The sequence below is a fragment of the Rhagoletis pomonella genome, unplaced genomic scaffold (genome assembly GCF_013731165.1).
Source record: "Rhagoletis pomonella isolate Grant_MI unplaced genomic scaffold, Rhpom_1.0 Rhpom_scaffold_00003, whole genome shotgun sequence".
In the NCBI taxonomy this organism is placed as follows: domain Eukaryota; kingdom Metazoa; phylum Arthropoda; class Insecta; order Diptera; family Tephritidae; genus Rhagoletis; species Rhagoletis pomonella.
Window position 1 is genome coordinate 91,314,570 of NW_023458557.1, and position 16,520 is coordinate 91,331,089.

General features: G+C 35.5%; 1 protein-coding gene across 2 annotated transcripts; it reads right to left on the bottom strand.

Annotated features, from left to right (window-relative positions):
- Positions 1 to 54: 54 nt before the first annotated feature.
- LOC118735773 (fructose-1,6-bisphosphatase isozyme 2) lies at positions 55 to 8,493 on the bottom strand. 2 transcript variants are annotated; one of them, XM_036465727.1, is made up of 4 exons: positions 8,314 to 8,493; positions 1,702 to 1,735; positions 1,048 to 1,388; positions 55 to 961 (listed from the first exon to the last, which is right to left on the bottom strand). In XM_036465727.1, exons 2-4 carry the CDS (start codon positions 1,715 to 1,717, stop codon positions 281 to 283), a joined length of 1,038 nt encoding a protein of 345 aa, XP_036321620.1. In that variant the 5' UTR covers positions 1,718 to 1,735; positions 8,314 to 8,493; the 3' UTR covers positions 55 to 280. The 2 variants fall into 2 exon arrangements, with proteins under 2 accessions (XP_036321620.1, XP_036321621.1); XM_036465728.1 differs by lacking the exon at positions 1,702 to 1,735.
- Positions 8,494 to 16,520: the final 8,027 nt, after the last annotated feature.

The following is a 16,520-nucleotide window of genomic DNA, read 5'->3' on the forward strand; positions in this document are numbered from 1 at the left end:
AAATGATGACAGATTTAGCAGCTCAAAACCGCTAAAACAAATATTTTATCAAACTTTTTTATTATTTTATTATTTCTATACTTTTTTGCAGACTTTTATTTAGGTATTTATTTATTCAATTCTAAAGCTTATTCAGACTTCATCTTATCCTATAAATCAATATGCCAGAAGGGCACACATTTAGTCGGCATTTTAGCAGCATACAAGCTCCCCAACGAGTTTTTGGGGAGTGTTGCTGGAAATCTATATTCCACAACGGTTTCGCCATTTATGTTCGTAATTACTTTTGTTTTTGTTGCACATAGCTCAACGCCTCCTCGACATCCTGCTTCGATCCAAGGAAAATGGGGCTACGCTCATGAATCTTTTGCGGCACAATATCCAATACGTTAATCCGTCCGTCGCTGGCCAAACCACCCGCTTGCGTAATCAAATATGCCATCGGATTGCATTCGTACATTAAACGCAATTTGCCACTAGGCGCTGATTTCGTTGCCGGGTATAAGAAAATGCCACCATATTTGATGGTACGATGTACATCAGCCACCATAGAACCAACATAGCGTGCGCCATATGGCTTACCCTTAGCGGGATCCTTTTTCGCGGCGATGTAATTGAAAACACCCGCCTCCCATTCGGAGGCATAACCTTCGTTGACGGAAAAGATTTTACCCTTCTCAGGCACACGCATAAGCGGATCAGTCAAAATGAATTCACCAATTGCCGGATCATAAGTGAAGCCATTAACGCCCGAACCTAAGCTTAAAACGATGGCAGTGGCGGAACCATAAAGGGCATAGCCGGCGGCAACAATTTGATTACCAGGCTGTAGCGCGTCTTGCAGTGTGGGCGCACCCTCGGTGCTTTTGCGACGATACACGGCAAAGATTGAACCAATCGAGACCAAGCAATCAATGTTTGAGGAACCGTCAAGTGGGTCGAAGCACACAACATACTTGCCCTGTTGTTGGCGGTGAAATGTGTAAGTAGATGGCATTTGAAATTATTTTAGTAGTGATTTATAATTTTCACGCTTATTCCGCTTACCTGTCGCTCCACCTCCACTTCAATCACATGCTCATTTTCCTCGGATACTAGTAAGCAAGTGGTGTAGGACGATTTCATCATATTTATGAACAATTCATTTGAAAGCACATCCAGCTTCTTCACTTCCTCACCCTGTACATTGATATCGCCTGCAATGCCGTGTAACTTGGCTATGCCAGCTTTGCGCACTGCTGAGGCTATGGCCTTAATTGCTGTTTGTATGCAGTTGAGCAGCTGGGAGAGATCACCGGTGGCATGTTTGAATTTACGTTGCTCCTGCAATACAAAGCGCGTCAACGTCATTGCATTGGAATCGAATGCTTGTCCAGACTCCATGTTCTCTGCGTGTTTGTGGATTAGTAGAGAAGAGAGAAAGAGAGAAGAAGAATAATTAATAGAATTTGCCCGAGTATAATCAGAAGTAGTCATTTAACGAAAAGGTTTTTACTATTAGCGGCAGGTTTAAATGCATTTACATATATACACTTATTTGTAGCCAACAGCAATTGGTTGATAGGGGAAAGGGGAGTTTAAAATATACAAGGAGGTAAAAATCATATTTCACTCATAAATAATAATATTACAACAATTCGAAAAGCATATTTACAGGCAGAACAGCTACTCAACAAAAATTGCTAATTCTGTTGTACTTACTTTTGGGCGCGGCCATCTTCGATATCTGTATATTCTGGAGTAAAAAATCATTAATATAAAAAGAGATACTGTAGTAAATTTTTATCAGTTCATTGCTAGTTTTATGGCTCATATATATATATATGTAAGCACATTAGGCCGTGCTAGAAAAAAAGTTCGCTGAACCCTAGTGTCCAACAATGTATGTGAAAAAAGTGAAGTCAGGATTGTAATGCTCCCACCCCTAGGATTGTTCTTTATCAGATGAAATATACCCCGTTTTTTTTTCGAAAGAAAAATATTTACCGGTCGCACAAAGCGCTAAAAGTTTTCCATGTACATTATACTAGGTTCACATATGTATAAGTAGATTATCCTCATTTTCGAGCTTAACACCCTAATCTGTAATTATAACAAGACATTAGCCATATAAAATTCGTCCCTTGTTAATCTGTAATTATAAAATAATCTCAGATTAAACCGATAACTTTTCGGTGTCCATCCTAGTTTTATCGATTGTTTTTGCAAAAAAGAGGAGAAATGCCAAATGTAAAAGTAAACAAAAATGTACGCTAGCAGGGAAAAGAAGTTTGTAAAGGTATTTTTAATAAAATGTTAAGTTAAAATATATTTATATTGCTCATTATAGCATAAAAACGTGATCACGGTGGCACAGAGAAGAAACATAACATTTCCTTGAGATGTGAGAATAACAAGCACAACAAATTTGACGGCTAATAATCTGAGATTTGCCTGTGTAAACGGGGTGATTAAAAAACGAGCTTTGATTGGGATAATATTGATATGTGAACATAGTTTTAGACTGCATCACTCCCCATACAAAAAAAAATCGGTACTGTTTTTCCATTGGAATTATAAAATCTATTATAAAATCAAAATATTTCGGAAAAATATTAAGATTACGTGAGCTGGACCGATTTCAAAATACCTCCAAAAATGGTGTTTTTTATGAAATAGTTTTTAATTGTTTTTTTTTTGTTTTTTGAAAAAATCCCCGCAAATGACAAAACGGCTTAAGGTGAAAAAATTTGCCTAAAAAATTTAAAAATTTTTTTTTATAATTTTGAAAGGAATCGTAATAATGAGACTGTCGATGCTGTTTTTTTTGAACTTTTTTCAAAGATTGGGATAAAAAAAACTTGAATAACTGTACCTAAACTCTTCCGATTTAGACTTGTGAGGTATTATTGAAAAGGTATTCTCTCACCCTTTTTATTTCTTTCCTAATAAACTCATTCAAAGGATGAAAGAGAAAGGCAGGATGAACGAACGTCATTCCTCCAGTTCCTCGTGGGAAGCCATCGTAGAAACTACCTTAACAACACCCAGTGTCGAACCGATCCGCCCCCGACATACATACATATCAGACGGCACTTGCACGACTAGTAACCCGGTCGTACATAGAACATCTATCCGGCGCTCAACAATCTATACACCGATGCAGTCAGGACGTGTCATAGCACCCGAAATGACAACATCGTCTTAGCCGGTCGACCGCGACCCATCAACATTGACCAAGCGGAAGTGCCGAGAGAGATTGGTATGTCAGTGCACTTTGCCTAATCGAAATAAAGCAGATTCTGCGATCTGTGCCAACTACCGGCCGAAAAAATTAAGCCCTTCTTGAACTAACTAGTTAGATCTTGAGAAAAATACACCATTACTAAAATATTTTCAGCAAATGAAACCCTGAATAAACCTTGGATAAAAAACACGTAAATTTTAAAGATAATTTTGATAGCTTGAAAATAAATTGTCTCTAAGGCGATATGTCTAAGTCGCGCTAAGCTTATATGGCCTGTGTAGAATGGCGTTAGGAACATGCTTTAGCTCTGTCAATATAGCGAAGTAACTTTCTGAAACGTTTAAAAACCAAGCATGGTTTTAGACAAGCCGATTGACTGGTCATGTGACTACGCCAATCTTATGTTGGAAAGCGTAGTCACCAGGTACTAGGTAAAGGCGTATGCAGATCATATTCGCATACAGGGAACCGAAACGAGAGGAATAAAGCGAAAAGTAAAAGCCAAACACCGCTTAACGCTCTCTTTTCATATGTAACGAGATCAGTCCTTGGGTACATATCCAGTTAGCATGGCTACCCGGTCACAGGGGAAGAGAGAGGCGGCAGCCATCACTCCAATTGGCCCCGAGCCGTTCCTGGCTGCAGGTCCCAATAATTTTAAGGACGAGCTCAGGCAGTCGGGGAATGCACTAAGGAATCTAAACTGAGTTAGGCGAAGAGTCTATCGGTGGGGTGCAACATCAAGAGATTCCGCAACTTAATTAACCTGCCAAAGGAAAAACTTAGAATACTAACAGGCATCCTTTCAGGACACTGCAGACTAAGAGGGCATCTGTATGAGCTGCGACTCCACCAGTGCGCCACACCCGTCTATTTAGAGGTTTAGATGGCGTATTGCGACGAGTAGACGAGTCGGTCTGTCTATCTACCTCAGCATTCGCTTTTAAGATGATCACCTACCACCCCATAGGCACTGAAACTTTAGTTCTGGCGAGGATTCCCCCAAAAAAAAAGGAACAATTAAAAATAAATAAGAATAAATAAAAAATCGTTGATGTGTTGGAAACTTCTAATTGTAACTATATGTAGATAAACTGTCTTATAGTTTCTTGCCTAAAGCTGCTTTTTCACGGATGTGTTGCATGCCGAGTGGTGACCGCTATTATATTAATTATAAATCATTCCCTTTTTGCATTAGCTTTGTATTGGTAATCAAAAAATATTTTAGTTCTCTTTCATAAAGAGCGTTTCGTCGCTATCGCAAATAGAGACCAAAAGTGACAAGTTTATCAGTTGATAAGATAACTGCACAGCGGTTGTCATTGACAAGGTGGGTGTATTTGGCGTAAATGGTTTGGCTTTGGGGGATCTTTTTTTGGTTAGCTTTCACAGCTATACTTTTTTGTCAAGTGTTTGGCCGAGTTTCGGCTCCAATTTGTATTAGTTGCGCTCCAGATAACTTCGTATAAAAACCTGTAAAACTGTCAAATAACAAAATTACTCTCTTGAAAGAGAGGAGCAAGAGAGAAAAAATAAAAGTCACCTGGAACGCGAAAGACCACTTTTCCTGTAACTACTTCCATGTTTTTTAATGTTAAGCGCCATGGAGACGATCAAATATCTTTATCAACCGTCTCGCGTTTTACTTGACAAAAAACAAGTGCACTTGCCTTCTGGTCGTCGTGGTGAGCAAGTGCGCGGACAAGAAAAGAAATTGTTTGTTGAATTAACGCGTTTATTTGAACGTTTGCGGGCAAGACACGAGCCAATCTCCCACATATGCAATGCTTGACGTATTTATTTGATGGTCGCCGTGGCGCTTAATGTTCTTTGCTATCTGTTTTTGTTTACAAATGCAACCCTGCCTATCGTTTGACACTTTTCATGAACTTGCAGTAAGAAAAACTTGGGACTAAAACCTGCAACTTCTGACTGAGAGAGAGAGAGCAAGTTACTCTCACAAAAGTGGTTTGACTTGCAGGTTTTTTGGCACCTGGAACCTTTCCTGCAAGAAAAAAAAACCTACAAATCCTGCTTTGCTGCAAAAAAAAACCTACAAATCGTGAATATCGCAAGTTTGCCATTGCCCATTGAGGTATGGCCTATAATGTAAATAATTTGATGTTGCCGCGATCCCTTGTAAAGGCATTGACAGACCTTAGCGTTGATCCGGATTTACTCGTTAATTCGCGTTAATTCATCTCTGGAACTAACAGCTGTTGATTAGGAAAAATAAGACGATTCGGATTAAGTCCTGCGGCTAATCCTCAAAATTAATGCGGATAAGGAACATTTGCGATGACAACTCAGGCCAAAACGTCCTGCTGTGAATGAAAAATAAACGAAGCAAACAAAGCAAGTGATTTTGGCGTCCGCGGTAGCCTAGCGCTCAGGTTCGATCCTCGGTCCGATTGGCATTCAACAGTTTTTGATGTGCAAACGTCATGGCTCTCGGTATGGGTAAAATTTGCGTTAATCCAGAAGGAAATCTGTAGTTGTTTCTTGCATGTACAAATGCACATTTATGGCCTAATTCAGGGCTATTTTAGAGCCACTTCGGTATTACATAGTTCACGTCTAGTTTAGGACCATTTCAGAACCGTTTCTGGAACGGTTCAGGACTACTTAAAGCTATTTAAGGACTAGTTGACGACTCTGGTCCATTTGAGAGTTAAGGACTAGGTCAGGGTTAGTTCAGGCATTTTCGGGTCTGGTTCTCAGGGTCCACTCTGTATTGCGATTCGAAAAGCAAGTCATTCGTATTCGGATACTTGGTACTATGAATTTGTATTAGTTTCGAATCGCATTAGATTCGAATCGCAATATAGAGTAGACCCCAGGACTACTTCAGGACCATTTCGGGACCATTTACGGATTAGTTTCGGCATTATTTCGGTCCGTTTCTAGATCTGTTTACTATTTAAGTACCATTTCGGAGCTAATGGAGGACTAATTCACGACTCTGGCCCTTTTGCGACTTATTCAGGGGATCTACTATGTATTGCGATTCGAAAAGCAAATGATTCGGATTCGAATACTTGGCGCTATGAATTTGTATTAGTCCGTGTCGCGTTTCGAATCGCATTGACTACTTTAAGAACATTTAGGTACTAACTCAGGCTTATTTTGAGGCTAGTTCGGGATAATTTTGGGGTTGATCGCGATTAGTCACGAATTGATCTTGAACTAGTCCTAAACTATTCCCGAAGTGGATATGGAAAAGTCATTTATTTGTCCTGAGAACCTGTTTAGGTATGCCACTGAATTGAACCGAATGTTTTGTCGTAGAAAAATGTTTACACATCCAATTAACCGACTTCAAAAAAAGGGAGGAGGTTATCAATTCGTCTGAATATTTTTTTTTATGTAACTGTTAACCGTTTTTATAATTCTTTTTTTGCAAGGAAAGGTGGTACCTCTGAGATGGTCCCATAACAATGTGGTTTAGATCCGATCATTGGATCATGAAGAAATTAATAGGGTACTCTTTAAAGTTTTATATGAGACTCGAAATCGGTTTTTTTGTTAAATTGTTGGTTATTTTTTTAGCTTCATTTTATTTGTATATTTTATTTTCTTTGGCTTTATTTTATTTCGCATAATTTTTTTATTATTAGTTAATCAAATTTTTTTTCCTCAGCAACTGTACGTACGTTAAAAAATAAAAGTTAAATTTGAAATAACTAAAAAAAAATTAATGAAAATTCAGCTGGCCGTGGGACTCGCACCCACGACCTCGCCGCTCGCTTAATCCGCATAACTGCCGCCTGTCAAGGCACAATTTTGATCGAATCAACTGCGCCGTTTTTGAATTTGAATTTAATTTTCCCTGTACTTTTAGTTTCCTTTTATAAACATATATACTTACATAGGGCAGTCCTTTAAAATATGAAAATCATTGTGCCCGCTTTTATTTTGTTCTCGTAAAAATAAAGGCATCTATGAAAATTCCAAAAGTAAAAAAAAAATAGTGGTGCTAGCAAAGTTTAAGTTTTTTTTAAATCGCAAATATTTAAAAAATTTTGACTTTGTCCAGCTATAACTCAGCGAGTTTATGAATTTAAATGGAAATGTCTCAACACGCGAAGCTGGTCAAAGTCAACACTTTGTCGAATTTTTTGGGATTTATAAAAAATTCAAATTTTTTCAAATCCAAAATTTTTTAAATTTTCAAACTTTCGTGGCTATATTTATTTTGTACGTAGAACAGGACCTTAATGTTGAAATTTTAAGGATCACCTTCATATGTACATTAGATTGGTCCAATTTTTGTATTGGGGGTAAAAATGTCATCCTAGAAAATGGGGCACCCCCTTAGTTTTTTCCTTTTGATATTTGTAATATCTAAACCAGCTTTAAATTTTCTACCGTAACCAATACAGGGTGCTCAATGACCTTGAAATGAGCTGCTGGATCGCCGTGAAAAATGTCGGTGATTTTTATAAAAAGCTAGAATCGCTTTGACAAGTGAAGCTTGTGATATTTTTTTAAATAATAAATTTATATTTAGACACGTCAAGCTTGGTGCCAGCACCTCTTTCAGCAAGAGGAAAAATTTTTGAAGGTGCCCAAAACCATATCTACGAAATAAAATTGTTTGTAATGTACATATGTATTTAAATAGAATATTTTTTTACTTTCTATGCTATATTTCTTTTATTTGCCAAATTTAATATTTTTTGTTATCTATTTGTATTTTATATCATAGGTATATATTTAATTTCTTCTATACTTTTTTTTTCCTTTTTTATTTTACTCAAAATACATTTTCCCTAATAAGATTGATCAAAAGAATTAGAAAATAATGTGGAAATGACTTTCACTTTTCCTTCTCACTGATAAATGTGAAAAACACTAGCGTTGCGAGTATGTATTTACGTACATACAGATGTATGTATGTATATGCATAGATATGTACATATCTGGAACTAAATGTTTTGCTATGCACTCGACTGATGTAAGACTTCACTAAACTTTTTGCACCCAATTATTTCACCTTTTTTATTCGTAAGTACCGGCTTATGATGTTGAACAGATTTAGAAAATGTTGTTTGTTATTTTTTTTTTTTTTAATCTGGTGGACTTACATTTAAATTATGACCACGTTCGGCTTTTAAAAGAAAAAAAAAATATATATTTATTTTTTTAGCAACTACTGACTAAAAGTTGCAACTGGCACTGCCTGCTTCTCCACTTAGCTACTATTTGCGTTCACTGCGCACGAACTTTATTTTGAGACTGAAACGTTTGAATGCCGAAAACGAAGTGTGGAAAAATCGAGGCAAAATTATATTAATATATACATAAATAAAGACAAATGTTTATATGCATGGACATGAGTAAATGTGTAGTTATTCTGCGGGAGCGTATATATATATGAGTACATTTGTATTAAAAGTTTCTTTTTCGATTTTTGTTTTGTGATAACTTGTTGAGCTCCACGCAGTGATAGCACAGACCACAGACAAAAAAAAAATGTAAATAAAAACAAACTGATAGTTTATACATAAACATACATACAGACTATATATATATATAACACACACACAAACTTTATCAGTACCAAATACCCTGTAGGAAAACTTAGGGCTATGACAAATTTTAAATTTTATACGGGGACATAACTATTATTGGCGGGTAATCTGGTACACTCGCTTATTTCCCAAACTGTTTGCTATGTGAGAAAACCTTTTACATTACAAGTAATTTTTAAGTAAAAAACAAAAGCGACTTCAACTCTCATAAACAAAATTTAGGTGTACCGCGAATTTCTTCACCAATTATCCGATCTAAACAAAATTAGTATGAGACCACCTGTGACCTTCCTTAAAAAAAAGAATAATAGAAATAGTTTAACGTGGTCCAAAGTTATGCGGTAACATACATGTAAAAAGAAAAAAAAAATATTCCGACGAATTGATAACCTTCTTCCTGTTTGTGAAGTCGGTTAATTATAAATGGAAAAAACAAGGTAAAGGTTTCATTTAATTGCTAAAAGAAATATTTTTCCAAAATTGGAATTTTTTAAGGTTCTTTTTAAGAAACAAAAACAAATAGGGTTTGGCATAACTACGATGACCATATTAACCAACGTAAAATAAAGGACATTTTTTTTCAAATGAGTTGGGAATACGTACATACAACTTGTATGAGAAAAGTACCGTACCTATATCGTAATTTAAATCAAATATTTACCAGTTAATTATATCATTTAATTGTACAAGTTTCCCTGCTGTAGCGAAAAATTAAACCAAATTCTTTTCAAGGACTGCACGACGAATACCGGAACACAGTGGCTCAAAATATTTTTTTTAAAAACCAAAAAAAAAAAAATTTTTTTTGGTGAAATTTTTTTTATAACATTTCAAAATTGTTTCGTGTATTTTTTTGATTGTTTGGAATAACCATACCATTGTTTTCAACTAGTGTGTTTTTATGTAATATTTATTAACTGGAACAGGAGAATACATTTTCTTCAAAATTGCTCCTTTATCTGCATATTGCACTAAAAAATTTAATATATTCAAATAAAAGTTCAGAAATCACGCTCAACTAGTCTCTTGCAAATATCGTAAGCTTTCATAAAAAAATAATCAAATTAAGTAAAAAATGAAGGCTCCAGTGAATTACGAACAATAAATGCCAGTTTTGAACCACTCTGCATCAGGGGGTTTATTGTTCTCTTTCAGTGGAACTGGAAACTCAGCGTACAACACGATCCTGGGCACAACTTTCCCTATGTTTTATAGATTGTACAAAGATTACCGATTAAATAGAACCCCTTAAGTGGGGTGCGAAACAAACTGGCGAAGGTTTCCATTATATTTTATGAGGGATATTCTGCGTTTAAAATTTACCTCTGAAAAATGCAGAGTCGATTTAAAGGACAGTTTAAGAAATAATGGACATAGGGTGTCCTTTATTTTGAAAAAAATTATAAAGGACAGGGGTTACCGTAGGCATAACGCAGAAAGAAATAAACGAATTAAATTCATATTAGAACCGGACACTAACAAATGTATATTCTATCCATTTATTATTATTACATAAAAGCAATAATGTGGTACACTTCTGCTATTCATTGTTAAATAACATAGTTATTTTATTTGAAACTAAATTGTTTGCCTTTTAAGGTTATGTTGGGTTGGGTTATCCTGGCTGCCCTCATCCCGCACAGGAAAAATGCACACTTAGGCCACGTTGTGATGCCATATTAGAGACTTGTTATTGCTGCTCTTACCTTAGAAATGGAACCACTTCGTAGCTCTGATAAATTGCAGAAAGTCGTGGATATTGCCTGAATCCAGTTCAGCCAGACATTCAAAAGAATATTGAAGGAACGAGCGTCAACGCCCCCTAGCCAAAGCGAGACAGTGGTATAGATAAATAGTGTTCTACGCTTTCGATTTGCTCCTTATTACGGCACCTACGACAGTAGTCCTTTCACTGCAAACCCATTCTAGCAGCGTGGGTTCCCTCAGGCAACGTCGGTGAGAACACCAAATACATGTCGCAGCGGTGGTCGCTCCAAGCGGAGGAGAGGACGAGATCTACGCTTATCCAGCTAAGGCCAGATATGTCTTGCTATCCTGCACGTAGGCTCCGCGGATCAACTTGCAGGAAGCTAGCGGAATGCCCGCATTACGAGCTGTACTGATTGCAAACAGTAAGGCCCCTTTCCGTGCTGGGTTATTTGCAACACAGTTGTGCGGTATGTCTTTATGGCCTTAATGACAGATAACCAAACTTTCCAAATATGGCGAAGATATGTGCCTTTCCATCTGTCTTTTTCTATACCAACTATATGAATTGATAAAACTTTGATTGCGTTTTCCCACAAAATTGAAATTTTGAAATACTCCGTTATGTTATTAAATGTGTGATACGTAGTTAAAGAAAATCATCCCTCTGCAGCTGAAAAAAAGTTTCCCACTTTTATCCAATAAAATACTACGAGAGAAAAATAAATACGCGAAACTTCTTACTTCAGTCCTAGAGGGTATGTTGTGCACTATGCATCTCTCCGGTGTTCTCTTGCTCGCATTGTGTGATTTGTTTATTTTCTGATAAGTAGCCAAACCAGCTTCGAGTTTTATCGAATGAATAGCAAACGTATCAGTGGTAAAAAAGAACCTACGATAAAAGAGTGTGAGAAAAAGGTGTGAACTTGTGGATAAACCGGTCTGCGGTCTGCTGGCTTCCTACTAATTAAAAGCTAAAGCAGTGTTTGCATTATTCAACTTTGCGTTCAACAATTGCGTTCAACTCAACGCAGGGTTGCACGAAAAAAAAGTTGAATGGCTAAATGTTGGCTGGCGACCAACTTTGTTGAAAGCGATTAGTTGAAAGGCCATTCAACCAAAAGTTGAATGCAAAGTTGAACAATGCAAACACCTTTTTATGGCGAATATTTTGATATTTTTTCATATTTTGATATTTTTAGCCATTCAACTTTTTTTTCGTGCAACCCTGCGCTGAGTTGAACGCAAATGTTGAACGCAAAGTTGAACAATGCAAACACACTTTAATGTCAACCAAACCGGGATAAGCTCTGGATACTAGGAGCCGGTTACTCGATATCTGGATAAGACCAACTACAGGTTAAACATCGTTATCGACGTTAACGACTCCCTGGTGTATGCATGGAGTGGAAGACGTCGATAACGATGTTAAACCGCAAATTAGTGTTAACCAGACATTAAGGGCCAGTTTAAACTTAGTTTAAGTAAACTGAGTTTAAATTGAACGGCTGGCTGGCATTTGATTGGCTGATCTCAGTGATCAGTGATTCAAACAAGTTACAACGTGCTGATTTTTTTTTTAAATATGCATAATGTTTTTCGAGTTAAATTTTTTTTTCGATAAACCAAAACCATATAAACTGCACATCAAATTTTATATTTTCATCAAAGTTTCAACTTTTAAATAAGAAACTTTAAAAAAGAAGCAAACGCAGTTTTAGCCGGTTGAAACTTGCACTTCAGTAGACTTGAATTGTATGGGCTATAAAACTGCATATCCAAAAATGTTCTAAAGGTTCACATTAAAATTTTTTTTTAAATTGAAATGTTGATGAATATTTATTGAATTTTTCTAAATTTTGTATAAAGTTTAAAACTATGATTTATATAGTTTAGTTAAAGCCTGGACGTTATTTTGTAGAAAAAAAAATAAAAATTGACTCGAAAAACATTACGAATATTAAAAAAAATTAACACGTGGTCAATTGTTAGAGTCACTGTATGTACGTATTCGCTTTTGTATTAGTCTTCACATTCACCTTCGTGTTCGTTTTAGTCGCTGTCTTCGTACTTCGTCTTCGTCTTCGGATCGTATCCGTATTAGTATTCGTATTCCACTTTGTATTCGTAGGCATTCTTCTTCGTCGTCATCCGCGTATTCGTATCCGTCTTCTTATTCGTGTTCATCTTGGTCTTCGAATTCGCCTTCGGTTGCTCTTCGTATTTGTTTTATTATGAATCAAATAATATGAAATAAATTAGAGCGAAAGAAAATAAAATGAAATAAAATATCTATAAATACAAAGAAACAAGTAATTTTTCAGCAAAAAACACAACTAACTTCAATTCTCATATACAAGTTTAGGAGTACCGTTAATTTGTTCATAATACGGTGATCGGATCTAAACCAAATTAGTATAGGACCATCCTTGAGGTACTACCTTTCCAATCGAGAATTATCGAAATCGGTTAACGTAGTCCAAAGTTATGCGGTAACATACATAAATAAAATATTACGAGGAAATCATAACCTTCACCTTTTATGGAAGTCGGATAAAAATATAAAATTTTACCAATCACTCGAACCGAGGAACGACGTTTTGATCAACGTTGTTATCGAACATTTCCCTGATACGCATTAATTTTGAGCATAAGCTGCAAAACTTAATCCGGCACAACTGCACTTAATTTCCGAGATGACTCCGAATTAACGAGTTGATACGCTATACTTTTATATCCATATTTGCAGTCGACCGATGCTCATCAAAGTAGAGCTCTTAAAGGAGGAAATCGTTCGAACAACACCGTTAACTTATGACCATTTAGAAGACCCATGAATTAATTCTGACCGGCGGTGTAAGCTAGCATCGCATACATACATATATCCTAAACAATCAAGTTCACTACTCTGATGGGAGTGGATAGACCTTAGAACGCGCTTAAATTGCGACGGTTCTTTGAGCTTACATTTAAGGGTTGACTTAAGAAAGGCCCGTACATTATTCTATAATAAAGCCAGGTTCTTATACATATTTTTACTTTACGTAAATATTCGTATTTTCACAAATTTAACTGCATTTAAAAGTTACAAAATATTTCCAATGCCGTTTGGTTTAACTGTCGACGCTTGAATGCTTATCTCTTAACAAAGGTCAGCATGCGCGGCTATCACAAGAAGTGATGCTCTAAAAATAATCGAAAGCCTATGTCCGTCTGTATGGGTTTTTAACCCGAACTAAACCTCCTACTGTGAAATATATACATATGTACATTAGGGTGGTCCAAAAATGCATGTGAAAAAGTAAAGTCGGAATTTTTATGCTCTCACCCCCTAGGAATGTTCTATACCGAAAAAAATGTATCCATATTTTTTTTATTTTGAAATCAAAAAACATATAGAGGTCGCTCAAAAGGCCCAAAGTTTTCCATGTATTTTATATGGGGAAAAACCTTTTCTTTGAAATGGTATAGAATTCTTAAGAATCAATATTTTTTTATCGGAAAACTCTGTTTATCTACAGAAGATTCCCAATAATAATACCCAATTGTTTATTTAACCATTTTTTCATCGCAACTATAATTTATAGGACCGCCAAAACCCCACAAAAACCCCGAAAAATGCAATGGGCGGACCAATAAAAAATCGTTAATATTAAAAAAATGAAGAGAACCAGAGTTTTCCGATCGAAAAATATTGATTTACAAGAATTCTATACCATTTCTACGATAAGTTGTTTTTTTCCCATATTTATAAAATTACATGGGAAACTTTCAGCGCTTTGAGCGACTTCTAAATATTTTTTGATTTCAAAACAAAAAAATTGGGGTATACTTTTTTCGATATAGAACAATCCTAGGGGGTGAGAGCATTACAATTCCGACTTTACTGTTTTTGGACCACCCTAATATGCATACATATGCATTTATATATGTATGATGAATATACATAAATACATACATATATCTATACATAACTCCATACTATGTATAAACGTGTGGTTTAACTTAAATATATGTACATATGTATGTATGCACATACTGCTTAAGTTTTGGAATTATCAGTATACATTAAAATAAAGCAAAAACAAAATAATCACTAATAATAAATTTGTGAAAGAGAAATTAAATTGTATACATATAAATATGTATGAATGTAAGCACATACATATGTATGTATGTTCTTTTTTTTTAAATTGGTAAATAAGTATGTATGTACATACATATGTATTTAGACAAAATATAAGCCACTTGGGGGGCTCGTCAGCGGCCATGCTTTACACTAATAGTTACGGTGACCAATCGCCCCGATTTTGGCGGGACAGTATCGATTTTAAGGAAATTGTCGGGACGTTTAAGTGTCCCGCTTTTTCATATTTGTAGCGATTAAGTCCCGATTTTCAGTGTTTTCTTTAATAATTTAATAAGAGTCTCCCTGTAATCTGTGCCAAAAATAATTTTTCGTACAAACGTGTCAGCACAGCCATAAACATAGCGTGCCTTATTTTCTATTATCTGTTATGTTTTATTCCGTCAAACTGGTACTCTTGCTATATTGGAGTCTATCATTTTTCTCTCTTTTTTTTTAAGGAGGTTATCAATTCGTCAGAATATTTTTTTTTATGTATGTTATCACATAATTTTGGACCACCTTAACTGATTTCTATAATTTTTTTAAAGGGAAGGTGGTACCTCAGAGGTGGTCCCATACTAATTTGGTTTGGGTCCGATCATTAAGAAATTAACGGTTATCTTAAATTTTTATGTTAGAATTGAAGCCGGTGTTGTTTTTTGCTTAAAAATCACTTGTATAATTATTTGTTCAGTTTTTCTGTTTTTTAATGAAACGATTCTAAGTTGAGTCCAGTGAAATTATAAAAAAATATTAATTCCCTCAAAAAAATTGTAAATTGGGATAAGACATTTTAGCATTCTTTGGGATTATTCAATGTTTATTATTTTTTTTAATGAAAGTATAGCTCGTTATCTAACAAAGACCATGTATGTAAAAATTGCAAACTTTACACAAAAATTGGCACAATTCGAGAAAATTTTATCAAACATTTTAGCTGTTTATTAGATTTTCCATAAACATTCTGAGTTAGCAGCTTTGTAGCCCATTCAATTCAAAGTGCAAATTTTAAGGAGCTTGGGCTTACCGTAGATTTTTTGGTATTTTTTTTTTTGTGGAAGATGTTGCTCATTTTCTCTATACAAAAAAAAATGGTTGAACATACTTTGTATGGAGGAATATGCGCGAACAAAAAATATCCAAAAATCAACGGTAATACCAAGCTACTTTTTGCACATTTTGTTTTGTTAAAAAAAAAAAAACTGTATATTGGTTCGGATTCGATTCTTTAGAAATGTCCCGATATTTGGCCACAGAAATCTGGTCACCGTACTTATAGTACATAACATTTCTGTACAATATGTGAGTACACATGGGTGTTTTCGTAAAAATGTAAGCCAAAGATGCAACTAAATGAGTTTAAACAGCTTTATAACTGTAAATTTCGTGTCCAGATTGTCAAAGGCGAAACGGTGGAGAGAACGACTGAAAAACCCTAAATAATAAATTAAGTTATATCGTCGTTTAAAGTACAAAACCGCGTATCGTCATTCTGCAAAACCGCGTAACTGACAATGGCTGCCAAAAATTGGATTTGCTCACACAAGCTCTTGGCTGAATCCTTATCCATTCGTCCTGAAATATACTAGCCAGAAATGCGATTGCTTTATAAAAAAGAGAACCATTTTGAAATATGTGTGTTTTTACTCTCTAAAAAATAATTTATGCAACCTCACATACGCGGTTTTGCATTTTCTTGATACGCAGTTTTGCATTTTGTTGATACGCGGTTTTGTACTTTAAACGACGATATATGCATTACTAGTAAAAATATTGTATTGGGGAAAAAAATTTGACGCGAGCGATATGTCACGACCGTCATTGCTTCTGATAAACTATTCATGGGTTGTAACGGTCCGTAATTTGACTTTATTTAAAGAATATTTAAGAGAGGAAAACCTCCACAGGATTTTCAGAGAATTTG